We start from the raw sequence: 18,862 nt of genomic DNA on the forward strand, positions 1-18,862 counted from the left end.
TAAGAGCTGCGCTGATAGAGCAGCCCTGGGCCCGCGCCTGGCCCTGCAGATCCCCGGCCGCACCTGTGTGAGAGGCGAGCGCCAACCTTCCCCGGGCTCTGTCCTCCCACTGCTCCGCCTGGAGCCTGCCGCTGCTGCTCTGCGAGCCCCATCCCAGCAGCGAGCTCCACGCTCTGCTAAAGCCGCTCCGTGCGTGCGGGTGCTGTACCTTGGCTCGAGTTAGTACAGCCTCAGACACACGCAGCAGAATGTACATCAGCGACAGACGTGCACACTTACAACATCGAGGATCGGAGGTGGCTTAAGGGTTTGTGGGGCCCTGGGCCAGAGCAAGTGGGGGGGGCCCTCCCCACGCCTTAAGCCTCAGTCCCATCCCCGCGGCCCATCCCGTCCCATGCTCCTGCCCGGGAGTGGGGCTTCCACCCCAGAAGCACGAGTCAGGGTGCCCATTTTTCCAAGACCCCCCCAATTGCATTGGCCCAATGGTTAATTCACCACTGGAGAGCATTGGCCTGCTAAACCCAGGGTTGTGAGTTCAATCCTTCAGGGGGCCATTTGGGGATTGGTCCTGCTTTCAGCAGGGGTTTGGACTAGATGAGCTCCTGAGGTCCCTTCCAACCCCAATAATCTATGATTGCATGAGCCTTAGTACAGAACCAGGGCTGCAGGCAGTAGGCACATATACACAGAGGCAGGTTCAGTGCAGTTTTTAAGAGTAGCAAGCAAAAAAGCATGTTTCAACTATAACTTTTTATTTCTGATTTCTTTGAGCTTTTGTTTTCTGTTGTGTAATTGAAGAGGAAGATGAGTCTTAACAGTAGCAAAAATTGTACTGAAACAGTAAGCAACTTATACCACACTATTACTCTAAAGAGTGATTAACAATCCAATATAAGTTGGACACAGGTACGGTGTTGTATAAGCTGGACCTTGCATATACACTAGCTCAGTAATTAAAAAATGATCATATAGCAAAGCTGCCAAAAAGAGGAGACCTCAGTCAACATAAACCCTGGAGGGGCATTCAGTTGCTGTCTAGCCCAGGTAAAGTATTTACACGTATTCTAAACAGAATAAAGAAAGGGACAGATCCCAGGTTATGACTAGAACAGATAAGGTTCAGTTAGATTCCATGTATAGATCAAATAGCAACCTTATGTATCATCATAGAACTGTCGATCAGAGGATAGGTTTATATTCTAAACATTTGCAGTTGCTCAGAAGACAGGAGTTATTGCTATTAATTTAAAGAAATTTAAATAAGGAGAGACTGAAGTAAAGGACGAAATCAGGTTTATTAAAAAAATACTTTACAGGAAAAAAATCTATGCATTCCATTGTACTATTTTACAAAGAAATAGCTTAACAGTTTGACACGCTTGTACAGTCAGCTACTAAAAGAAATACACTGGTTAGAGGATTATTCACATAGAGGTTCTGTTTACACTACACGTTATAAAAACCTCTTTAAAACTTTTCTGTTAAATGTCAATAAATATACTAGGGTTGCACAAAGCAAACAGTCTTCCAGGCAATTGTACATGTCCTCTGTATGCAAACAACTTCGATACATTAAAACCCACAGAAAATATATTAGCTGCCAATCAAATTAAATCACAAAATCATATAAGAAATCTCTTTACATGTTGTACAAAGAAATTAGAAGTACAAGTATTTCTTTAGACAGTTGAAGAGTGCTATAATAATATTAGCCCCTCAGCTACATGTGCTATTTGATCATAATTATTTATATTACTGGAAGGTAATGTAAGGCCATAACATTGTTGGGGAAATCTTCTTTGAGACCAACGTAAATTAATTTACAGTACAAGCCTTCAGGTGAAAAAAGGTCCCTTTTCAGGAGCTGAAGATAATGTCCCTCCCACACCTCATGCCCTTTAAAAACAACCAATATGGCTACATACACTTAGCATTTAGAACAATAAATGTAAAGTGCTTATCACTCAGTAAAATTCAAGCGTGTGAATGGCAGACAGAGCAAAATGAAGGACTTGAACTCCCATCCATCCTCCAGCTCTGACAAAACAGAATTATGTCAAGAGACTGGGACTAAGTACTCATGTAGGAAAACAGTTGACAGATTAACAGTTTTTCTATATGGCAAAAAGTATAGATTAATAACTACTTTATTACATAGCCCCAGAGAACACTTCAGTGAGTGTTCCATCTTCTTGGAAGAAAACATGTCAACAATAGAGAACTGAACTATTGGCTTCACAAAGTACTTTTAAAACAGGTCAAGTTTCTGCACAGAAACAATTAGGACACCCAAAGAAGAGGAAAATGTGATATAATTATTTGACATTTCTCATATTTAGAGAGTTTCTGTTTGGCTAACTGATCTCTGGCACAACATGGCCCCTCACCTTTATCCCAGTTTGCAGTTTTCCTTGGCTGCTAATAAAAGAATTGTAAGCTGCGCTTAAATCAAAAGCCAAGCCCAAGTTTCCATCATAGGCTATGTCTACACTACCGCAGTAAGTAGACCTATGCTACTCAACTCCAGCTACGTGAATAATGTAGCTGGAGTCGACGTACCTTAGGTTGAGTTACTGCGGGGTCTACACCACGGGGGGTCGACAGGAGAAAATCTCCTGTTGACTTACTGTACTCTTCTCATTGGGGGTAGAGTACAGGGGTCACCTGGAGAGCTATCTGCAGTCGATTTGGCGGGTCTTTACTAGACCCGCTAAATCGACTGCTGGTGGATCAATCTCAGAGCGTCGATCCTGGCTGCAGTGTAGACCTGCCCTTACAGCTAGTTATGCTCTCTAGTATGTCCCTGGACTACTGCGTTAAAAATCTGACTTGGTTTCAAGGCGAGAGAGTATTCCAAATTTCAGTTCCAGACTTCAACCAAACCCATAGGTTTCTAAAAGACAGGGCAGATCTTCAGTGGAGCTATGATGACTTACCCCCACCAAAGTTAATGGAATTATTATAAACACCAGCTGACCTGATGTATCAATGAATTCTAGAGGAATATTATCAAAATGTGACACCGACTGTTCTGAAATTTATTCCATCTTTATGTATAGCTCTATTTCATCATATCTGTAAATCCTCAATCTACTGACAGCTGTTGATAGGATATATTCTTGCCAACTGAATTTGAGATATGCTTGCATAAAAAGTATAGGCATTAAATTATCACTGAATTTAATGAGCTATCTTCTGAAATCTTTGAGTGATAAAGTCAATCAGAAATTGCCATTTTCCACCAATTACTTGCAAATATTTTACTCTTAAGACTAGCCAAAGATTTGACTTGCCCAATATTATACTGAAAAGATTAACTTGTCTATCTGTCACTTGATTTCTCACAAAGCACAAGTATCATATCTGTATTCTTCATATTTGTTATTCAGTAGGCCATTTGTAGAGCTGACCAGTTTACAGTACTGCACATCCGAAGGTATTATTCCAACTGTAATTCATTGATTTCAGAACTATAGATACAATCTAATGGGCAACAGATTTAGCCATTGATTTCATAAGCAATTCTTTCCATACCTATATTTAGAGATGAGCTGGAAGAATCAAGTTTGGAAGAAGTGTGGTAATTTTGGATTTTGCAAATGTTTCAAAAATTGCATTAGTATTTCATTAAAGATTTAAAATTTGTACAGGCAAAATTAAGAAAGTTATAAAATTGAAAGTTTCATGAAATTTTATTTGAAACAAAAATCTATTAATCTCTACCTCCAGGCTTACAAATAACATCAAAAGAATAGCAACATCATCCAAATCATTCTATGACTAATTTATAATGAAGAGGAGGACATCAACTTGACTTTAAGTTTTGAACTAGTAAACTAAGTGAGTAAAAGGAAAGTGTGGTACAGTGGTTAAAGGCATTCAATCCACAGAAGTAAAAGTGAGAAGCATTTTCTTGATACTTTAGAAAGAATAGATTATTTCACACAAGTAGGATACTGTTTTGAAAGCAGTATGAAGCACTCTGCTGGTCTACTGTATTCATTAGTTTAAAAAGCATGCTATTTAATATAGTTTACAGAGAGATACTTCCAATACACATTTACAAATTATATGTTTCTCTTTTCATTTTATTTCAAGCTCTAGACGAATACAAATAAAAAATAATGGTGCACAGTGCATCTTAAATTGTGAACCTTTTTAGCCTAAGTGTTTAATTTTTGCATTTTAAGATATATGGGGATAATTGGTTTTATAAAGGGATGAATAGCTTTTCCTTCAATTGTAAGGTCTTTGAAGATATGTCAGTTCCTGAGTGATTATACACAGTGCTGACTGTCAAGGGACAATCACCTTATTAGTTAGCAATGACTTAGAGATGATGATACCATCTTTGACACGGCCAATGAATACCACATGGGAGAAGGGAAGTGAGCACTTGGAAGACAAGCAGAGTGAATTAAAAAAGAAAGGGAAAATAAAATTAACATGATATTAACCAGTGTGAACATGAAAGAGGCACTGAAGCCAATATTGCCTGTGAAGAATTCTACTTTGCACAACCCATTAAAGCTCTATAAAATTCTTCAACAAAAAAGTGGGAAAAATGCCAGAGAACAGAGGGCCTGTTTCTGAACCAGCTTTGATAATCTAGAATTTTTGCTAAAATTAAATTATACCCCTGCATGAATCATATTACTTTTCATAAAAGCTTTCCATTCTAACACCTTATTTACACAGATTACTAAACAAGTCACCACCACTTCAATCTGTAAATTAGTCTGAAATTTTCTAATTTGTCTTCATTTTTGTACTGAAGACAATACGTACATATACATATATAAGGAGTAATACAGATTCTAACTAATCACTGCAGTATTTTCTGATGATTATTTTGCTATCAGTTTAAAATTGTGACCTCTATATTGAGGTGCTAAGATGCATATAAGTCTACACAAAACAATATTGCACAAAGTAATATTTATAATAACAGATTAACATATTTCAGAACCTTTTTAAAGAGAAGATTCATAATTGATATTTAAAAGATGCACCCAGAACTAATAACACAGCATCTTTTCTTTTCCTTATTCTAATATAGTGTTAGAAATCTCTCCCCTACCCCAGTGAGAATTAAAACAATGAAGTTGTCTGGGGACAACTTCAGTGGCACCACAATCAAGTTTGTATCCTAGGTGTGGGGGGAACTCTTCTTTCTGATGACTAGAAAAGACAGTTGTTATATAAGTGGTGAGTGAAAGTCAAATACAGATCACACAAACATTCAGAAATATCATAAGACTAAAAAGAACTATGTCAGCAGATGACACTCAACATATTAGCTTGTCACTGATTTTTCAAACACAGCACCAGGGTACCCAAGAGCTACAAGTGGAAACAGCAACCCAATGCCATAATATTTTTATTTTGAAATAGCAATACAGAACTTCAGAGAATAAGGACAACCAATATAAATCAGTTATCACTGACCCAACTCAATTAGATTAAGTGCATCAGTACCAGGGAGAGGATGTTTTCCATCAGATGCTTATTGTGAATTTATCAAAACAAGCTGCCAAGGTTGTTAGTATTTTAACGCTTTAAAGTGCTCAGACAAGAATGCAGTTACCTCCATAAGACTGCCTTTAAAAAAAAAATTAACACTAGAATTAGTCATGTTCAGGAAAAATGTATTTAGGAAACAAAATCCTCACATCAAACATTACAAGCAGTACTATGGAAAGTGTTGTGTCTAAGTGATTACATTTCAACAGGATAAGATGTCACACTTCACCTTTTTATGAACTGTTTAACAATTAAAAATTAAAAGATTTATACATCTAGTAATTTGAGTATCCACCACAAATTTAAGAACAGACAGACCAAAACATCACTGATCATCAAAAGTGCTGTGCTTTCTCTTTGATTTTAGCAATTAAAATCAGATGGGAGAGTCTTCTACAGAAGCCATCCTTTTATGGTGAAGGCTAAAGAAAAAAATTAAGTAGGAGGATTAGATTTACCAAGATAGTTCAATGATTTTTAGTGCCTGGAGGAATTCCATTCTGATTTTGATGAGGAGATATTGAATTATTACCTCATTAAACAGAAAGAAGTGGTAGACCACTATTACATGCTGTACTATGGGAGTAAAATACAACTTGATCTTTTGCATAATCTGTGTAAAAAAGATATGCTTGACATTTTGGAATGTCACCTTTCTTTATAGAATTATAGGCAAGATTTCTCCAATAAAACATAAGCAAGTTATAAAACTATAACTTCACATCAAAATTTTAAAAAGTTGTTAAAAAATGTGTTTGACTATGTACATATCACACACAAGAGTCTGTGTGATCCTGTGGATTATGTTGCTGATCAGATTCTAGTTTAAAAACTGGAAGAGGCTGGGCCACCTGATCTGGTTGCAGAACGAGTCCCGATATTGATGAAATTAAGGAGGAGGCGGATGGTGCCCCTGTTGTAAGCTGCATTTCTACACCTGGTTCCTCAGACTCTGTTTTTACACTCACACATTGGGGTTCACCTTCTGACTCTGTCTTTTCAGGGATATTATTGTTCATGTTTGAATTGCTTTCTGCATTTTGAGAAGACTGCCCCACAGGATGGTACTGTTTGAGCCTTATATGCCAGGCTAAACTGCAGACCGCTGACACTGTTTTGAACTGATGAATGACATTTCTAGGGATGAAGTAGATGTCATTGTCACACAGCTGGATTCTAGCATAGCGAATGCCTTCCCGTCTCATTTGGTTTAGCTTGGCTTCATCCACCCATTGAACACACTGAGGGGAAGAAAGGGGAAAGTTACTGCTAAGCTGTACGCAGGGTCCAAAGCTGGACATCCACTTAGAAGAGTACACTTTCAGTCCGGCAACCCATTTGATTGCAACTACTCTCTTTAAAGAATACAACTTCAGTTAAGAAGCTACTTCTAGCAAGAACAAATCTTTTTAATGTTTCATTATGAAGTGCTATGCGCACCTATGAGGTAACTAATGACCCATTGCCACAGCATTATGGGGTCACAGGCAGGTCTTAAAACTAGAATTAGAGCTTCAGTAAGAAGCTTTTGACCTGGCATTACCAGACAGAGCTGGGTGTGGTTGGTCTGGTACTAGGAGACCAAAACTCCAACTCTTTAGCATCATATTGGGGGGCGGGGGGGGTGTTAGAGGCATGTGTGCACAGTAAATCCTTACCCAGTTTAGAATTATTTCTGTAGCACACACCATATCTTAGACATTTCATAGTATTACTGTCTTGCAGGAGACCATCTCTACTCAAGAGGCTCCAATGCTTTATGGTGTCAGACAGACATGGTTTATGCCAGAAGGAGTCTGAAGCAAGGGGGGGGGGAATGGAAACCCAAATTATGTGAAATTCCTGTAACCCATACTCAAGACTTCTTGGTTCCTTGTCTCATGAAGAAAGGAGCTTTGTGACACTTGGTCAAAACCCATGACCCTCATGTGCTGAGCCTACCACCACTAAAACAAGAACTGGAGATAAACAGGTCTAGTCACTGCTTGCATCCGAAGAAGTGGGTATTCACCCACGAAAGCTCATGCTGCAAAACATCCGTTAGTCTATAAGGTGCCACAGGATTCTTTGCTAGGTCTAGTCACAAGCCTAGAACCACGGCTGAGACACCCACTACTTCTAACCTTTATTTCAAACATTTGACTAACACTAATTTTAAAAAAAAATCCATAAATATGCTGCTTTTGAAGCTATTTCCAAAATGCTGGAAATAAGTTGCAACTAGGGAACACAGTACCTGTGACACTGGAGGTTCATGCAAGTCTAACTGAAGTCTCTGTACCACATCAGTGAAGTCTTCAGCATGGAAACAAACCACATCTTTGGTTATTCGAGGTTGGACACTCCTAGAGATGAAGATTGTCAAGACTGAGTTTTAAAGAATTTGTGGTTACAGCTCTGGAAAGCAAGAGTTACCATAAAGAAAATACCTATTATATAGTTTTCTACTGTGTAATAAGTCTCTCAGCATCACAACTAGTACAATAACATTAGTGTATGCATATTCTTTAGACTCCACAGATCCTACCTCATTTCCTGAATTGCTTCATTTTATCTTTGACTTGAACTTTACATAGCAAAAGAGACTGCATTAGGGCTCCAGGGGGCTAGGTGCAATTCCAAACTCTGCCACAGACTTCCCGTGTGACTTCTGAAAAGTCACTCTGCCTCAGGTCTCCTATTTTATAATTGGGCTAATATCTATATTTTAAAGGAATATTGTAAAGAAAAATTTGTAAGACACTCAGATACTATGGTGATGGGGACCATATAAGTAGATATTGCTTGTTCAATGGATTTGAAATATAGGGCAAAGGAAACATTGGCACTGCTTATTTATCTTAATCTTGGCCAATATTGTTGCTGATGACACTGTTCCTGCTGTCCAATTATTACTGTAATTGCTACAGACATTACCAACTCAAAGCTTGTGATTTCTTCCCAGGACTTAGTTACCAGCAATGCCCTGAATCCGGGAGCTGGAAAAATATTGTTTGTACCATCACAAACGAACAATTGACCTGACAATATTCTGTTTATGGAATTGAACTTGCATTATAATCAATTAGGAGATGAAAAAAGACATGCAGGACGCACCAGATACAGTGGCCTACACTGCATATCATGCAAGCTCTCTGAAAACTACTCCATGTTAACACAGTTTTTGCACTGGACTCAGGAGGGAGAAGGAAGTAGGGGTAAAAGTTGCCAGAGATATGTGTGTATTAGATTGTTTTACAGACTTTACACAGCATTTGAATAGTCACTACTAGGCTGCTATTCAACAGACACTTCACATTTTCTCCCTTTTATAAAGGGAAGTCAGTCTCAAATCCAACTGGAGTGGTTACAAAACTCAGTCACACTTACCATTCACCAAACTGTACAGCTTTCAGCACTCCTACAGCAGCTGTACTCTGCCAATCAAACCCCTGACCTACATGATCAGCATGGGCTCTTGTTCGATCTTCAAAGAGAACTTCACGGGGCTCACTGGTCCGAGGTAGGTACTGGAGGTTTTTTATTTCGTTCATTGATCTATAAAGTGGGGTGAAGAGAGGAGGGAAAAGGATGTTCCAGACTACTCAGACGAGATGAATGGTACAGCTTTCCTATCTGTACATGTATTAAGGTAATTTTGAAGAAATATTGCTAGTATCCTGTAGCATTCAAAATCCAAGACCAAAAATGCTCCCGTTGCTTTTGCTATATGTATTACGTATCAAATTTGGTATTCAAAGATTTAAGTATAGTTAGTGCTGCAGATCTGTCATGGCATTTTTTTAAATCAAAAAGTCACCGAGCAGTCATGGTAAATTTAGTAAGAGTCATGGATTTAGTGACTGCTCTGAGATATTTGATAAAAGATACCCTGACAAATGAAGGGGCACCAACCAAGAACTGCAGCCCTCATCCCAGCCTGGTGCGGAGGGGAGGACAGGGGTGGGGGGATGGGACTGGAGAGTGAACCACCCTGCACTCATCCCAAGCAACAGCAACTCCTGTATCTCTGAGGGCTGGGCCCCAGGATTAAGAGGGAGCCTGCCCCACACTCACCTCATGCCTGGGCTTTGGTGGCTCCTGTGCCGGGTAGAGCTGAGCCTGGCTCCCCAGTCGGCACTGCGAGTTGGTATGCCAGGTTGTAATGCCACTCAGGTTTGACCTACCTCCCATCCCCACCATGATGGAGGGACAGCTGGACCAAACCTGAGTGGTTGTGTGACCCCCCGTGCAGCCGATTGCAACGTCTGGAGCTGGGAGCTACGGCCAGCCCTGCAGGACATGAGCTGCTGGTATGGAGTGAATCACAGACATAAAAAAAACCAACAACAAATGGGGAAAATCACACTATATGTGACTTGTGTCCTGCTGTTACAAATCTATACCACTAACTAGTCTAGATAGATTTAATCCAGATTGAGGAAAAAACAATTAAAAAGGACCTTAGGTATACTATATATTTGGAAAAATGTGAACTCTTTAGTCAACCTCTGAACAGTCACATTGGGATGTTTTATTATCCTTTGAAATACAAGAATTGGGCCATACTTAAAAATTCAATTTTAAATACAGACCCTTCAAAACATTGTTATCTAGAGAGAACATATTGGGTTTTCTGCTTAAAGCTGTGATGAAAACATGATTCCAATTATTTCTCTCCCCAAGATTTGTTGCACAAAACAGTCCCAAGGAAAACTGAAGGTAAATTTGCCTCTTGGATTTCAAGCAGATGGTGGGAGGTAGATGTTAATGGTTTTACTCAAAATTAGAAAAATTACAGTTTTAGAAATTAAAATAAAAAGCAATTTAAACAAAATTAACACTACTAACAATTAATTTATAACTGCAGAGTTAGATTGTCCATTTGGAGTTTCCTTGGACTCTAGAAGATGGAAGGCGTTGTCAAAGCAATTTAACTACAGCTGTGTGGCTTATCAAAGTGATAGACAAAAAACTGTCAGTGGCAAGAGCCATTTTAAAGATTCACAATCAAAGCCTTTTTTATTTTTATTTTTTTTAAGAGGACAAGAATATTTCTCTAACATTCTCGTCGGCAAAAAAATTATAGTCTTCATTTCCCTACAGTTACAAAATAATGGCATAATTTTGTGCTTGCTGGCTTCAGCACAGTACTGAAAATGTTTGTCATTTGCTACTGTAAAACAGTGAAGGGAAGTCACGCGTTATAGTGAGATAGTAACCTTTTAAAAAAATTATTGGAATAATGGATATAGTTTTGTGTTTTAGATATAGTGGAATACAAATCCAGAGAATAGACCTTACCAATACAACATTTCAATGAGGGCAGCTGAGGAGATTTAAGTAGTTAAGAGAGAACATTCCTCTAGAATACAGCATTTCTTGAGACGGAAACCAATACCAAGACTACTTAAATAACTAGCATTAGGACCAGCCTTTAATGCAGGGTAGGGACTTCTGCACTGTGTTGGAGAAATACACCAAATATTAGCTTTTTCACAGACAGAAGTAGGAAGCAGACAACAGGGCATGGATCACTTAATGATTGCCTGTTCTGTTCATTCTCTCTGAAGCACCTGGCATTGATCACTGTTGGAAAACAGAATACTGATCTAGATGGACCACTGATCTGACCCAGTATGGCTGTTCTTATGTTCAGGAACCCACGAAATCTGCCAAACAGCCAATACATAATGCTGTCAACCTTGAGGAAACCTTGAGCTCAAATGCACTTAGCTGGAACATAGGCAACATGTTAGTTTGGCTTAAATAACTGGACTGCTCGCTTCTAAAGCAAAAGGAATGAAGTCACATGGGAAATTTAAGAAAGCTATGAAGTTTACCTTTGAAAGACTAATTTCACACACAATAAGGACCAACGTTAAGACCTTAAGATAGTACTTAATCTAATTTTATTTTTTATTAAAGGAAAATAAAGTTACCGGCGCCGTTTGAATGGTGATTTTGGCATATCTGCTGTCGGGATCATCTGTTCTCCTGGTCTCACCCACATTATGGGGCCATCATCACTTTGTGACCTGCACTGAAGCTGGAGGCTAGAAAGAGTGCCCCAGGGCAAAGTCATCTAAAAACAGGAACACAAAAAGCTATATCAAATGGACAACAGTTACAATTTTGATAAGCATTGGCTCAAGTTCATTACCAAGAGAACTATATAGAAACCAAACCTTATTCTTAGAGATGAAATGTATTCCACCAGCAATCTAGTTAACTTATTCAGCTTTTAGAGAGTAGGCCATCGTGAAACAGACGTGCAACAAGAGCCCAATAATTTCTCCAGTTAAATAACTGATTAATTTAGAGGCTACAGCAATCTCCTTTCAGTATCTACTTCTTTGAACAGAGGGTAGATTTTTATCAGCATCCTCAGTAAGGTAGTTTGAAAGTTCATCACCATTTGAAGGGAGAAGCTGTACCTAAATTCTCTCATTATTTAGCAACCTGAAGTTGTAAATTAGAAGTGTTAAGACATTTATGCTTGATAATAATTTAAACAGTATAATGCTCACTCTCAGAAATGGAGATTCCTCCAACATATCAAGAAATTCTGGGAAGTAGTCACCAACTTCTTCATCTACTGCTCCAACAAGACTTATCTGCCGCATCGGACCTGCTCTGTAGGTTCCACAGCAGTATGTTCTATTGACCTGAGAGGGGTCAGAAAGAGAAAACACAAAATGAGACACATTGTTCCATGACAAGAAATTAAAGTTTATTAAATCAGTGTTTACATTCAAATCCAGGACTTCTTTACATACTTGAAAGCAGTTAGCATCTTTAGACTACATGAAGAAGCTGTTCAGTGTCAATACACACTGAGCATGAGCACTTCAAGGGGCAAGGGGGAAAAAAAAGAATTTGACTCCAAAAGAATAGTGCTAGGTAGCATATCGAAAAACATTATGTTGTTTTCTTAGCTGAACAGCACCAAGTCACTAATTTAAAACAGATTAAAAAAGCCACTGTAGCCAGCACAAGGAATGCTGTGTTTCATAAAAATGCCTTCATATTTTCTATCAATAAAAAATGATCACAAACATAAATAATTGCTTTGAGACTGGGTTAGTTACTGCCTTCAACTATATTTGTATGCACCAGAATACATCTTGGAAGTTATCAATAAAGAGTTAAATGAAGTTTAGAGGATTTAAGCGCAGTATACTCTATATTGCTAGTAAGAAGCTTTGTTTTCTCTTTCTCCACAAATAATAGTATTGGCCTGTAGTGATACAGCGCTGTCCAGGGAGGCTCCGGGAGACAGGGGAGGTGGGGGTAAGCATCATGGTAAGGGGGCTGGGGCCGGGGTTGGATAAGGGGCAGGGAGTCCCAGAGACAGTCAGGGGAGTGGTCAGGGGACAGGGAACGAGCGGTTGGATTGTGGGCATTCCAGGGGTCTGTCAGGAATGGGGGGGGGCGGTCAGGGGACAAGGAGCAGGAGGGGTTGGGGATTCTGAGGGGGGTAGTCGGGGGGGGCAGGAAGTGGGTGGGGGTCAGATAGGGGGCCGGGGCAGGCCTAGGCTGTTTGGGGAGGCCCAGCCTTCCCTACCCTAAAGCTCATTCAGCAGTTTGAGGCTTGCAGACAGCTATTTAACACAAAGAGCCAAGCTGTTATCTTTTCCCTTAGGGCTACCATCCTTTTCACTCCTCAAATGTCAAATTATAGTCTACATTTAATTTCATTGCCATAGGGAGAGTTGTGTCAGGGGAGGGCAACTTCATTTAAAATTAGCCACTTTAGATTAACAGTGATAGAGCCAAGAGAGCCATGGGGGAGGGATCACATGAGAAGAGGAATATCCTACACCACCTACCTCCTTCCCAACCCTACCAAGGGAGACCCCCCCCCCAACCCTGCATTCCCCAAGGCTCCGGAGAGGTTAATTCAGTGGTTCTCAAACTTTTGTACTGGTGACCCCTTTCACATAGCAAACCTCTGAGTGTGATCCCCCTCCTTATAAATTATAAACACTTTTTAATATATTTAACACTATTATAAATGAGGGAGGCAAAGCAGGGTTTGAGGTGGAGGCTGACAGCTCATGACCCCCCAGTAATAACCTTATGACCCCCTGAGGGGTCCCAACCCCCAATTTGAGACCCCCTGGGTTAATTTAGTTTTTGCACCTTGTGTCCATTCACATGAATGTGCTATTTTGAGCATTTCAGTTTTCACAACATAGGCTCATCCCAGATTCTGGAACAAGCTCAAATGCTCAGTTCATGGAGTATGTACATAAGCTATACTAAAGACAAACCCACAGTAACCGTCTCCAGTTTGTGAGGGACCCCATGGAGCCAGTCTCTAGGAAACAGATAAATTCATGGAGGTTAAGTCCATTAATGGCTATGAGCCAGGATAGGTAAGGAATGGTGTCCCTAGCCTTTGTTTGTCAGAGAGTGGAGATGGATGGCAGGAGAGAGATCACTTGATCATTACCTGTTAGGTTCGCTCCCTCTGGGGCACTTGGCATTGGCCACTGTCGGTAGCCAGGATACTGGGCTAGATGGACCTTTGGTCTGACCCAGTATGGTCATTCTTATGTTCTAACGTAAATGAACCCAAAGTTATGGAGACATACGAGTCAAGGAAGCCAACAGAGTATCAGAACCCTGGAAAAATCTCTCACTGGATGGGCTCAGGCATTTGGTCACAAGCTGAGGTGGTTCAAAAGTTTTGGATTTTTTTTTACTGTTTCTTTAAACAATCAAACACAGCAAGCAGCAAATATTTGGCCACACACTTCTGAAATCCCAAACCATGTTCAGGTTTTTGCAGACTAATTTCAGCTTTTCAATTTAAAAAACCACAACAAATTTTGAAGGAAAGCACACATTGTCCATGATTTTTTCTGCTTTTTAAAAACCCCTTGATTTCAATCCAAAAGAAGTTTTGATGGAAAATATTTGTCCAACCCTTTTAATGAGCTTTAGTGCCTTTTAGCACTAGCTGATGCTGAGAACCAGTGATAACTTCTTTTCAAGTCACTTTTACAAGGTTTCTCAAAATTGGGTTTGTGCTGAGATGTGGAAAGTTTTTAAATTTTTATTTTTCCCAGAGCCGGAAGGGGGGAGAGGAGTGGGGCAATTTGCCCCGGGCCCTGCAGGGGACCCCACGAGAATATAATATTCTATAGTATTGCAACTTTTTTTTAATGGAAGGGGACCCTGAAATTGCTTTGCCCCAGGCCCTCTGAATCCTCTAGGCGGCCCTGGGAAGGACTGTGCACAGCAAGCTTCTTTACTTGCACTGTAGAATGATGCTCCTTGTGGCCCAATTATTATTTATTTAAAGTCAAACAGCTTTAATAGGAGATGAAGAACAACTCACATCAGGGTAAAAGGAATGCTTGATTCACCATATAACCCCAAAATTGTACCTCAGACACTATTCTAGGTCTTCACCTGGCATTCCAGGTCTCAAGCCAATCTGGTTCTGCATTGGCACTTTAGAGCACTTAGACATTAACACAGGTCATTGCTGGGCTCAGGAGCCCTTTGATCATGATCCCAAACTGGCACCCCCAATGGTACCCAAGGCCTTCTCCTAGCATACAAATTTCCAAGCCAATCTGACTCTGTCTATGAGCTATAAAACAAACTTTCAAAGTGCTCTAAAGAGAAATGCTACTGGCAGCCTGTGTGTGTCTGTGCCTGTGGGCGTTCATTCCATGGCATACTCCCAGCCACACCACACTTTGTAAAACCAACAGGAACATCTAATACTGCTGGGATTATTGGGTTTTGGAGCTGGGTGTTGGTCATATCCAGGAAAGGCTAGTGATATGCACACAATGGGTGAACACTGCTCATTCCCCCGCCCCCCCAGCTTTGGGAAAGGAAGTGATTTCTTCCCATTCCACAAACGAGAATGAAATATCAGCTGTGGTGTATCTGTAACCTAACTGCAGGTTGTCATTTTTAAGCCTGCTCCCATTAGCTACAATATGAGCAGTTTTGAAGGCAAGGAGCAGAAACTCTCAGACACGGTCACACATCAAAGATGATCTGATAATCTAGGAGGTAGCCTCGTCTCTGCCTGTTGATGGCTTTATAAATTAGGACCATTACTTTTAATTCATGGTATGGACAGACCTGACCAAACCAGAGAGTTAATAAAGAACCAAGCCCTGGGTGAATCAAGAAGTCCTTGCTCAGTATGACTATCAACATTTGAACTACAGCTTTTTCAGAGTCAGCAGCCTAGGGCTCAGAGGTGTCTATTTTACTGTGTGGCAAGAAGCAAGCAGCTCTGGCTAATGTGCATTGCAAGTTGTTTGCTAAGAACCACCAAACAAGTGAGAATCTGCCACTAACACAGACCTCTTTGAGCCAGCACCTGAAAGATGCAAATTATCAATCACTCATAGGGAATCATGCAGCATCCTCTGCCAACAATAGATGGGCATAGATAGCATGGGACATCTTGTTCCTAACATGATGGTCCCGCACCTGCTCCAGCCACGTAGCTGTAAGGGTTCCCGTGCAACAAGGAGATACAAATACTGCAGGGAAGACTTCAGGTACCCCAATACATGGAACTGGGGTGGCGATGAGAATAGCAACAGAGTATCAGTGTTGATAAATGCAAAGTAATGCACATTGGAAAACATAATCCCAACTATAAATATAAAATGAGGGGGGTCTAAATTAGCTGTTATCACTCAAGAAAGAGATAGTGGAGTCATTGTGGACAGTTCTCTGAAAAAATCTGCTCAACGAGCAGCTGCAGTCAAAAAAGCAAACAGAATGTTGGGAATCATTAAGAAAGGGATAAATAAGACAGAAAATATCATATTGCCTCTATAAATCCATGGTACGCCCACATCTACAATACTGCATGCAGATGTGGTCGCCCCATCTCAAAGATATATTGGAATTGGAACCAGTTCAGAAAAAGGCAACAAAAATTATTAGGGGTATGGAACGGCTTCCATATGAGGAGCAATTAATAACACTGGGACTTAACGACTAAAGGGGGATATGATTGAGGTCTATAAAATCATGACTGGTGTGAAAAAGTAAATAAGGAAGTGTTATTGACTCCTTCTTATAACACAAGAACTAGGGGTCACCAAATGAAATTAATAGGCAGTAGGTTTAAAACAAAGGAAATTTTTTTCACACAACGCAGAGTCAGTCTGTGGAACTCTTTGCCAGAGCATGTTGTAAAGGCCAAGACTATAAAAGGGTTCAAAAAAGAACTAGATAAGTTTATGGAGGATAGGTCCATCAATGGCTATTAGCCAGGATGGGCAGGGATGGTGTCCCTAGCCTCTGTTTGCCAGAAGCTGGGAATGGGCAACAGGGAATGGATCACTTGATGATTCCCTATTCTGTTCATTGCCTCTGGGGCACCTAGCACTGGCCACTGCTGGATACTGGGCCAGATGGACCTTGAGTCTGACCCAGTAGGGCTGTTCTTATTGAACACACCAGACACATATTCTGAGGGGGAGTAGAAATGTTTCAAACTATCTGCAAATTACTGAGACTATTTTTGTGAGTAAATATAGCGCAAAGGGTGTTGCATGAGATGTTCAGTAGCTCATAATTATAGGCAGGATCCCATGCTTATACTTTCTTATTCACATGATCTATTCATACCTTCTACTAAGACTCATTGCTGTTATACATGCAGTTTATTCATTAAACTCACCTACAGTAAGAAGATAATTACAGTTGTATCATGTGTGGTTTAGACTTATGTCTCTGGCTGAGCAGGTAACATCAAAAAATATATATTTTTGATGTTGAGGGTAGAGGCCTTATCTGCATAACTTAATAAAAATACAGACAGAACTTCTCTCAGATCAGTCCCTTCTAATAATAATTATTCTGTTGTATTACATGGTACAAACAAGCTCATACTTCATGTGACTACAGCCTTACCTTAACCAAAGGCAAAGAAAACACAGAAAAATGTATAAAATATATCACCTGGGCTAATCTTTCCCAGACTGCCCAAAGCAGTACTATTTTGAGTACATAGTTGCATTATCACTTGTATATGATAAAGCACGTATACAAATGTTTAAGTGCTTCCTGAACTGGGAAGGCCCAGCAGGATCCAGACCTGCCAAGGGAATTAATGTTACTAAGCATGCCCTGACATTCGAAGCTCACATTGACATCCCTTACCCAACTCAGTGTCCATCTCTGCCTTTGATCTCTGGTGTTTTCTCCTGTTGATCCCAAGCAGGGTTACAGGGTTGGTTTCCAACAAGTTTATACAGTTTGTCATGATATATGATTACTCTCAGGTGGAATTTAGTCTAAAATTCCCTTCCCTATCCCCCGCCCCTTACTCTCCACCCCACTAGTCACAATCCAAGCACAGCAGAGCACACACAAGGATCAAAGTGGCAGCTTGTGAGCTAATTAATTATTTCAGTTCCACTTTTCTTTTCTCTTCTAATGTTCATCTCCCTCTAGAAGCAAAATACTAGCCTTGCCTCTTAATACCCACTACGGCTTTATACCGCATTTATAAGACTAAGCACTAAGCTTTCTGGAAAGAAAGAAAATCAAATTTGATCATCCTGTAATAATAATAAGACTGAAAAGGAAAATATTGATCCAAAACAAATTAACTTCTGTGGATTAGTATCTCTGACCCAGGAGGTGACGGGATGTTTAAAAACTACCGTTGGTTTTGTTTAATAAAACCAGATTTCTTAATAGGGTCACCTCTATCCTGAAGTTTCTTGAGTTAGTTGGTTGTAGCCTCAGTAGATGTGTGATAAAAATAACCCTTTGCCCTGATAGAGCTGCCTTTGTCAGCAGATCCTAAAGTGATGCTTAGGAAATGTTCATAAAGCCACTGTTATGATGCCCTGTTTACATATGGGGAAACTGAAGTTCCATGCCATGTTTCCTATGCTGAATGCCTATGGGATAGAGTGATAATCCACTCTCCGATGTCATATATCCAGACTTTTGAGTCTAGTCTGCACTACGAATTAGGACCGTTCAGTCCCCATGGATGAACACAATGGTAGGGCTAGAACATAGACAGGATTTTGGTATTTTTATCACTTATCTACACCTATTCTGAGCAAACCATGGCTTAGAGTGGCTTTGGCTTTCTGCTCTAGGGGTTTGCTCTGGTACAACTGTATTGCTTTCTGGCCACCACTGATTGTAACTAGGGCAAACCCTAAGGCTTCAACAGATGTGAAACCAGTCCCTCAAATTTTGTACACTGAACAATTAGAGAGACATGAAACAGAACCACAAATAATACAATTCTGATCCCATAAAACATCTCTGCAATACATCTCAGAGAGATCATTCAGAGTAGAGGGTCTAATTCCATTTTTAATTATTGTCAGTGGGCCAG

At 40.1% G+C, this 18,862-nt stretch overlaps 1 protein-coding gene across 3 annotated transcripts in view; it reads right to left on the minus strand.

The window, feature by feature from the left end:
- Positions 1–1,276: 1,276 nt before the first annotated feature.
- The window catches only part of RSBN1 (round spermatid basic protein 1), a 43,069-nt gene continuing 25,483 nt past the window's right edge, over positions 1,277–18,862 (minus strand). For all 3 annotated transcript variants that reach the window (XM_039536284.1, XM_039536285.1, XM_039536286.1), the window contains exons 3-7: positions 12,033–12,170; positions 11,445–11,587; positions 8,893–9,060; positions 7,760–7,868; positions 1,277–6,764 (exon numbers count right to left, since the gene is read on the minus strand). In XM_039536284.1, coding sequence (XP_039392218.1) covers positions 6,294–6,764; positions 7,760–7,868; positions 8,893–9,060; positions 11,445–11,587; positions 12,033–12,170 — 1,029 coding nt within the window. In that variant the 3' untranslated portion in view covers positions 1,277–6,293. The remainder of the gene's footprint in view (positions 6,765–7,759; positions 7,869–8,892; positions 9,061–11,444; positions 11,588–12,032; positions 12,171–18,862) is intronic.

Source organism: Mauremys reevesii, linkage group 4 (assembly GCF_016161935.1).
Source record: "Mauremys reevesii isolate NIE-2019 linkage group 4, ASM1616193v1, whole genome shotgun sequence".
NCBI lineage: Eukaryota > Metazoa > Chordata > Testudines > Geoemydidae > Mauremys > Mauremys reevesii.